Source organism: Belonocnema kinseyi, chromosome 9 (genome assembly GCF_010883055.1).
Source record: "Belonocnema kinseyi isolate 2016_QV_RU_SX_M_011 chromosome 9, B_treatae_v1, whole genome shotgun sequence".
Taxonomy (NCBI): domain Eukaryota; kingdom Metazoa; phylum Arthropoda; class Insecta; order Hymenoptera; family Cynipidae; genus Belonocnema; species Belonocnema kinseyi.
The window spans coordinates 29885745-29894713 of NC_046665.1; the positions used below are offsets into that span (position 1 = coordinate 29885745).

General features: G+C 31.6%; 1 protein-coding gene across 7 annotated transcripts in view; it reads left to right on the forward strand.

The window, feature by feature from the left end:
- LOC117179470 overlaps positions 1-8969 on the forward strand; it is a 352946-nt gene that overhangs the window by 215706 nt on the left and 128271 nt on the right. For all 7 annotated transcript variants that reach the window (XM_033371315.1, XM_033371320.1, XM_033371314.1 and 4 more), the window contains one exon: positions 1157-1426. In XM_033371315.1, the coding sequence (XP_033227206.1) occupies positions 1157-1426 (270 nt within the window). The remainder of the gene's footprint in view (positions 1-1156; positions 1427-8969) is intronic.

An 8969-nucleotide genomic window follows, 5' to 3' on the forward strand; every position in this document is an offset into this window, starting at 1 on the left:
CTTCATACTTGCCAGGGGGCACTAGACTGTATTTCCGATTTTCTTTTAGATATCACTGCAGTCATTGCCGTGCTCAGCCAAACCTACCGTTTCGCCTTAAATGGAATATAGTGTATGAACTCTGTTGAGACCTGCCATTGAGGTCGCGTCGAATGCGCGCACAGTGGGAGGAAATGCACTTTTTTCGTTAAAAAATGTCCAGAGCCTTGAAGTTTGGTCCGATTTTGAATGTTTTCATTTTAAATTAAAGCTTATTAAATTCTGAAGAGCTTGACGCTCCGAACTTTGGTCTCCTCTATTCTCTTATTAATAATTTTGTTATTAAAGTATGGACAAACTGTAATTTTGTACATAACAATTTGGACGCTCTAATAACTGATCAGATAAACTTTTTATTGTCTTAAATGAATATTTAGGGACTCATAGAATACAAACAATTTGTTCTTAATTCCATTTATTTATTATAAACAAATTTTATGAAAAAATTAGCAAATAGTCTTAGTATCGGTAACAAAATTAATGTCGGAATGACATTTAATCACAAAACTAATTTAAAAGTTGATAATAAACATTCTTACAAACAATTATTGTGGCAAAATATTAGAATTGAATGTTTTATCAAACTTTTGAATTTGTTTATCTAATTTGCTTATGAAAATTTAAATTGTTTTATTTGAGCAAATATTATTATAAATTAAAAAAATGTTCAATTTTATAAATTTTGCCACAAGAATTGTTTATAACAATGGTGTTGCGGTAAATTCCTTAATAGTAGGCAGTTTCGAAAAAAATATATTTAAATTTTTTGCATAAAAAATTGATTTTTACTTTTAAAAAAGTAATTTTCAACCAAAGAAATTAATTTTCAGCAACAAAAAAAGAATTTTTTACCAAAAAGACACATTATAAAAAAACTACAAATTATAAAGAAAAGCATGCAAAGGGTTAAAAACTTCTGTAAATCATAAAAAAGAAACCCGCGCGTTTCGTTGATAATTAGACTCCATACGTGTTTAATTTTGTATAAATATATTTAGTATAAATAGTATACAAATTTCTTTAACTAACGTACGTTACTGTACATTGCAGTTGCAGGCTGCGGTACCCCCATAATAAGTTTCTAGGAGTAATATTAATTTGTGAAATACTTTTACAGCTAGGACAGCATTCGAGAAGTTGACTGACTACGACTATCGAGGAACGACATATTACAGTGTTAGAAATTTGTCCCTTTATGAATGTCAAGGATGGTGCAGAGAAGAGGCAGAGTGTCAGGCGGCGGCTTTCTCGTTTGTGGTCAATCCTCTGGCACCCATGCAAGATACACTTTGTGAATTGCAAAATGAAACTTCCGCAACGAATCCTTCTGCGCAACCTCAGAAGGCCGCGAATATGTACTACATGACTAAGCTGCAAATCAGATCTGGTGAGCATTATCATAATCTATCTTTTATAAGACTTATATTACTTGTAGATCTTGGCGATTTTTATTTGTTTTTATTTGAATTGGGAGTTCCTAAATAAATTCAATTGCATTTTTTTCATGTTGTACGTATTTATAGTTCTATAGGACCATTTCCTGATCGAATTTTAATAAATCAAAACAAATCCAAATAAAATTATAGGTTTTATTATAGTTTATAATGCAGAATGGACAACATTAAAATATCAATAAATGACAAGCACATTCATTGTTATAAATAGTTGCGTATTCAAGAATTTTTACGGCGTACAGTCTACTTCAAAATTGAGACATTTTTTAAATTGGTTATAAAATCAAAAAAATAAACTGTTATTGTTGATTGTAATGAATTTTGCAATATTTTTGTAAAGCTCGCTTCAGAAAAATTGATAGTGTTAAAATTTTTTATTTAACTATAGTTACTCGCATTTTTGTGTTTTTACATTTGCCGCTGAAAAAAGTTGCGATTTTTGTTCTATCCTAATGATTGTTCCTGTTGGATTATGTCAACTATTGTATATATGTATATAGAGCAAAAATATAATCTACGATTTCGGAGTGCTGAAAACGATATGTTTTAAGTCGTGTGTGTTCTGCGATTCTAAGAAGTTTGGCCTAAAGCTTCAAGACCTCGTAATCACTGTAACATAAACAATAGCCATGATTGAAATGTGTATGGTGTATGAATCTGATGTTTGTGACACGTTCGTTCTTTAGTCGAATCTCGCATCTCAAAGAGTAAAGACCTGCCTTCCAAGTACCTTTAATAAATTGATCCTTTTTGAATAAATCTTTGATATTTGTTCATAACCTGTTTTCCAAAAGTTCCTAATGCATTTTTCACAACGGCAGTGGACGGGGTCTGCCGGGCAACAACATCGTGAGGCATGGGGGTGAAGCCTCGTGCTAAAAATTAGAGACAAATATTTCCAATATGGCCACTTATGAATACAGAGGGTGGAGACGGATCTTCATCGCACTTTCACCGCCTACTCTTTAGCCCATGCATTCCTTTTCGCGCACGCGCACCGTGTGCAACTCGCAGTCCAGCGTTCAGCTTGAAATTAGTTGTCTGCTCCATTTGCTCATTTTATATGTTTGCGTATGTTTATTTTCCATAAAAAATGGATTCAGAAGAAAAGAATGGGAATTCCGTAAAATCCAGTTTGAGTGCAAATGTTGTGACAAAAGTTTTGCAAGGAAGTATACCCTGCAAAGACACATCAGGGAGATCTATGCTGCAATAGTTCCAATAGTTTCAAAGAAAACAGACTTGAAATTATTTTTTCAATCTCCCAAAACCTCTCGCAATTTTAAAAGACAAATATAAAAAAATTCTAATCTGTCGAAATTGCTTAAAAATCTTTCAGATTCTTTTAAGACATATTTTTAAATCTTCAAAACTTAAAATTAACCTTTTAAAATAAAATCTCAATAATTTTGAATTTTCCCAAAATCTTAGTGTCCACGTGATAGAATCAGATTATAAAAATTTACAACATTTCACCCTCAAAAAGATTCATTCAATTACATTACAGTAATCGAAAACTGTAAATTAATTTATATCTTCAGTAAATATTATTCTTTAAAATACATAATTTAATCATTAAAAAAATGAACTCTTATTGATTATTATTTTCTGCAGATTTGATAAAAATAATTATTGTCAATAATTCAAAATTTAAATACCCTCATGGGCGAGAGTATAATGATTTTTTATATATTGTTGAAAATTTGTCTTTTTCAGTTGAAAATTCATGTGTTCTGCTAAAAATTTGTCTTTGATAAAAATTTAATTTTCTTGGTTAAAAATTTCACTTTTTTTAAAACGTTTATGAATTTTAAAAAAACTTCGTTTTTGATAGCAAATCTTTCTTCTTTTCTTGTTAAAAATGCAACTATATGGATTGAAAACATACCTATTTTAGTGGAGGATTCAAGTATGTTATCGAAAATTCAGCATTTTTAGTTCAATTTAAATATGTTTGATTTAAATTAACAAATATTTTTTGCTGAAAAGATCAACTATTACATTTGTTGTTCAAAATTTATATTTTTAAGTTGAAAATTAGATTCTTTTTTTGAAAGTAAAAATGACCTCGATGGTATTAATTGTTAGATCAACTATCAAACTATATGTGATATAATGGATACAAATTTAGAACTTTAGGCTTGATATTATATTCATTTTTATCAATAATTAACAACTGATTAGGATTGTTATGTGTTTGACATCATATTAGAAAAAAAATTAAAAACTCCTTAATCAAATATGACGAAGTTTATCATTCAAATCTGATAGAAATGCAATTCTTATGCTTATAACCTCTTTTCAGTCAAGGGAGTAAGCGACCTACTTGCATGCCGCCATTTTTATTGCTTGTTCCTCGAGTACGGCGCGATTTTCAAAATTACTCAAGCACAGATATTTTAAAATGAATTAAATACAACTATAAATGTATTGAAATAAATCAATTAAACTACAAGCTATTAACTCATACACCTGGTGGACAGCTTATTTATTTAAATAAAGAAATAAAACTAGAAGCTATTAACCCATGCACCCGGGAGAAATCTGATGTGTTTAAATTAATAAATAAAACAATAAGCGCAACCCACATGCCTGGAGCAATTTTACTTTATTTAAAAGAATTAAAATAATACATCCACATACCCAGAAAGTCTTTACTTTATTTAAATAAATTGGAAAGAAAAAAATACAAACCTACAGGATGCGCCATCTAAATGAGGTCGATGGAAATATTGAATAACTTCGACAGATTTCAACCAATTGTCGTCGTCGAACACATTTCGGAAAGATTATTGCATTACAATTTTAAGCAATCATCGGTTCAAGTCCACAAAACGCGCGGAAATAGTGACAATGTTCATTAAATGTAATCGTTTAGTTGTTTATATTGGCTGGCTACCGAGATCGCCCGATTTAACGGCACCAGACTTTTTCTTGTGGGATTTTTTGAAAAGCAAAGTGTGTGGCAACAAACCGAAGACTTCTGAAGAGCTTAAGGACAATATTCCAGCCGAAATCACTGCGATATCGCACGAGATGCTGGAAAATGTCATGGAAAATGCCAGAAAAAGAGCTGAATTTTGTATCCGCAATAAAGGTGGTCATTTGATCGACGTTGTTTTTGCCAAATGAATGAAAAAAATTGTAAACCTTCAAATTTGATAAAAATAAATAGTTTATCAACATCTATTGAGAATTCAAGTTTTTCAATATTTCCATCGACCGCATTTAGATGACGCGCCCTGTACATAATTTTTCATTTTATCAAATATATGAATAACCATCAACTTTTATCCCCACAACCAACAGGATCTTCACTGCAATTCAATAAATTAGAGAATTAAAAAAAAAAAAAACCCGCACACTTTGAGCATCACATTGTATTTGATGAAATTGTTAATAAATAATAAAAAAATAAATTAAAAATATAAGTACGTTTTGAGGTTAGCTGCATTTTTCATAAATTGCACACCAACTTGAAGAATGTTTTATTCAACTACTTGTATGTTTAGCAAAAAAAAAAGTATGAATAGCTATTTATCTGACGATTCTGCTTTTCCTAATTGCTTGAAATTCTCTAAAAAACAATCCTGATGCACAGTGGCGCCGGAATAGGAAGGCAGCCAACCCCCCAAAACCCTCTGACTTATGGACCGATATGTGCGCCCATATGAGACCTGAGGGAACTAAAATCGCAAGCGGCAGATGCAGGCTGGATATCTAACATTTGAAATATTGTAATTAATAATGTTTTCCATAATTTGTAATACCGTTAATTGACATCATTGCATACCGCAATTAAAGTACACAATAACATCAATATGTGGCATTATAAATTATGGCTATTGTTATACAACTATCGTAAAACATTATCGTATCACTCGTCGCTCTATACAGATTCTAAATTTCGTTCCTTCCCCTCCTTCTAATTAAAAATAGAATAATAATATAATGAGGTGAGTGAAAATTGTTATTTATATGGATTAATGAATTTAAAAATTCTGGCCCTGAATGCATTACAAGTAGAGCAATCATTGTTGGAGGAAATGTTTTTTAAACGTTATTTCACGAATTAAATAATTTGTGCAATAAACTTTCAAATTAGGATTTACTCGCGGTGTGACGTAAGCCACTTTTCACAAGCGTGAAACTGTTTGCAGCAATGCAAACATGATCAGCCTAATTTTAATACATTTAGAGACAGCATTTTTACATTAATGTGTCGATATAAATAACAATTTGCACTTATCTTATTATAATATTATATTATTTTTTAATTAGAATTCATTGACACATCACTGACATGGTTTTGTCAGCCCATAATATCAGTACTACCATACTAACGATTTCAAAGCTCACTACATTTTCGCAAAATGAAATTTTTTTCAAGTCTCTAGAAAGGAACCTAGAGCGACCTGGGCTGGAAGTCACACTTTCTGCCATAAGTTCTTATCCTGGCGAGAAAACTATAGGCATTTGCCTTTTAAGGTTAAGGTTGTATGTAAAGAAATCAATCTCTGGTTGAATTTTTTGAAAAAAGAGCTATATTTAAATGAAATAATGATTTATATGCTAAATTAATTTCAATTTTTTCAACCATACCGATGCGGAGATAATTAATGTCAAATTTGACTACTTTAACATGTAGTTCATGAACAGTGAATAGGCAATTTTTACATTTTAATTTATAGTAATTAAACGCACTGGTAGATATATTCAAAAAATGTCGGTATTAATGCTGCCTGAAAATACAATTTGAAAGAAAAATATTTCAAGTTTTTCCACTGTGTAGTTTCATATTCAATGAAAAACATTCAAATATTAGTCACTTTCAAACTGATAAACATACAATATCGCATAGCAGCAACACTGTTCCCTCTCTCCAGTTTATCTGCTGTACCAAGCTAGTCAAAAGCACATGACAGTTGATCAGCCATGGTTAGGTTTTAATTGCGCAGTTGCACGATCTACGAATCTGCCGCTGGCATAGTAGTGATAACTATACGTATAGACACATCCCAAAAAAAAACGCTAGCACAATAAAAAAATAGTCATATGAAAGCTAAAAGTGTTCTACGTAAATGAGCATTATTTCTTATGCAAGGAGCAATGGGGAAAATTTAAAAAAATTCATAAGTATGAGGAAAACTGTTGTGAACAAACTGTAACGGATAGGCTCTATAATTATTTTTAATCGGAACGTAGAGAGTGCTAGACAGATTCACTGATTTGAGAAGTTATTGTAATGGAATTTCGGATCCTTGTTCAGGTACTGTAACATTTTCAGGATAAAATCTGCTTTTAGCTTCTCTTATTTTATTATAATCAAGACATTGATGCTTGGTCAACTTATATGTTACAATCATTGCCAATGCCTCGTCTTCAGTAAAAGGTGTAAAAGTCTGCATACATTGCCTAGTTCCATCAACATTCTCAGAGGAACAAAGGGCTACTTGCCTTGCCAGATTTGTAGCTTTCCTATCACCATCCAAATAAAGATTGACAGATGCAGCTAATGCTAATTCAGAACCAATTGATTTTTTTCAATTCTGATATTTTTCGTGTTTTTGAACGAGTAGAAGAATCATTATAAGATTTAAGTAGCCGACCTCTCTTAGTACCCCTGGCGATCGGAAGGTGCCGAAAGGAGCCTCTACAAAGTACTCTTAAGGACGTTAAAATTTCCATTAGAAATTCACGAAGTAATCGCAAAACTTTTCTTTGCAACGTTGAAAATTTAACAAAATATCATTAACTTCTGCTGAAGTTGACTTAAAGCGCATTCATAATAGCTCAAGTAGTGTGTTGCGCGCGAAGTTTAAAAATAAAATTCTAAATTGGAAAATAAATATATGTAATAATAAATATGTCTAATTCTACACAAATTTAATACCTTCTCTAATAAGAATAATATGAAAAATGAGAATTTAAACAAATCCTTCACCTTTAGTCCTGACAGCTCGTCTCGTAACTTTAAGGACGCTGCTTGACTGTTCTCACTTGCATAGCAGCATTGTTATCTGAGGTTTCCACTGCGTGGCGCTAGCATCCAGACAAAATTTTCAAAGTTATTGACGGAACTCTTATTAACTACTACTAAAAGAAGATACACTTGAAGCCGACCTTGGCCCATTTAAATGACAGGTATTTTATTTTTTGAAGTTTTTAACGCTGCAAGAAAAAGTATTGCGATTATTTCGTTAGTTTCTAATACAAATTGTAACGTAGAATCCGAATTTCAACAATTAAAAAGTTGATCTTGCTGTGTTTTTGATATTTTTAAGAAGGAAACGAAGGGGGACTCAGTGTGGTCTTTGAGGGTACCTTGTGGAGGCTCCTTTCAGTTCCTTCGGTCCGCCAGAAACTAGCACGTTCAGGGACAGCATCTCCAATTTGAAGATGAACTTCAGTATAAGGAAATTCAAGTTTCTCCTTGAACCAAGATTCATTTTCGGTCATAACCTTATTTCAATGACTTTGGACCTTATTTAATTTAATTAAAATTTCTTTGCAGAAATTTTTAGCAACTTGCAAAACCTTTCGTTTCCTGCTTCAGGATGTTTTTCTGTTTTCATATTTTTAATCACCTAATCTTGTAACTGATTATTTAAACCTAAAATGACGTTGATCAATTTCTTATTTCATAAAAAAATTAAAAGAAGTCTTTTCTTGTGGGAGCAAAATCCATTTTATTTATATTTATTAAATATTTTTCACTGTGACACTATGGCCACTATGAAATAATTCTTTCAGTTATTCTAAATATTACTTACAAGTAATGAAAATCACTTCCTCAGACCAAAGATCATACGTGACATTTCATGCATGGAAACAAAAGAAGGTTTACAATTTTCTCGATTGTTTTGACCAACTTCAAATATCAAACCTAATGTAGCATGTTCTTATTCTGAAATAATCATAAAAAACTATTATCTTATATAGAAAATTATTTTGTTAAAGAAGCCGCACGTATGCACACGTAATTCTGGTGTGATTTTGAAGTATAAATACCAGCCAACAAAATCTCTCTTTCTCTCTCTCTCTCTCTCTCTCTATATATATATATATATATATATATATATAGTGCCAATGGCGAACTATTTCGAATCAACAGAATAAATTAACTCAAAAACGAAATTTTTTTTAATTTTTACGCTTTAGATCATAATTTCAGAATAATTAGGTTTATCGACAGAGACTCGCAAAATAAGTGGATAACTCAGAATTCGTTAAACAGTATTTATTCAATAAGCAGCGCTCCCGATGTGAACACAGCGACTCTTTGTTGCCAACTAACACTAGTACAAAGGGTGGGGCATGGCACGGCTGCCACGCAACACATGGTGAGAAATAGAACCTGACAGAGAGCCGTAGAGCTGGCGCCTCTATCTTACAATTCTGATACTCCATCCCGACTGCTCGAAGCCACTCTATTACTTTTTTTTATTATATTTATAAGCGCTGCTTATTGAATAA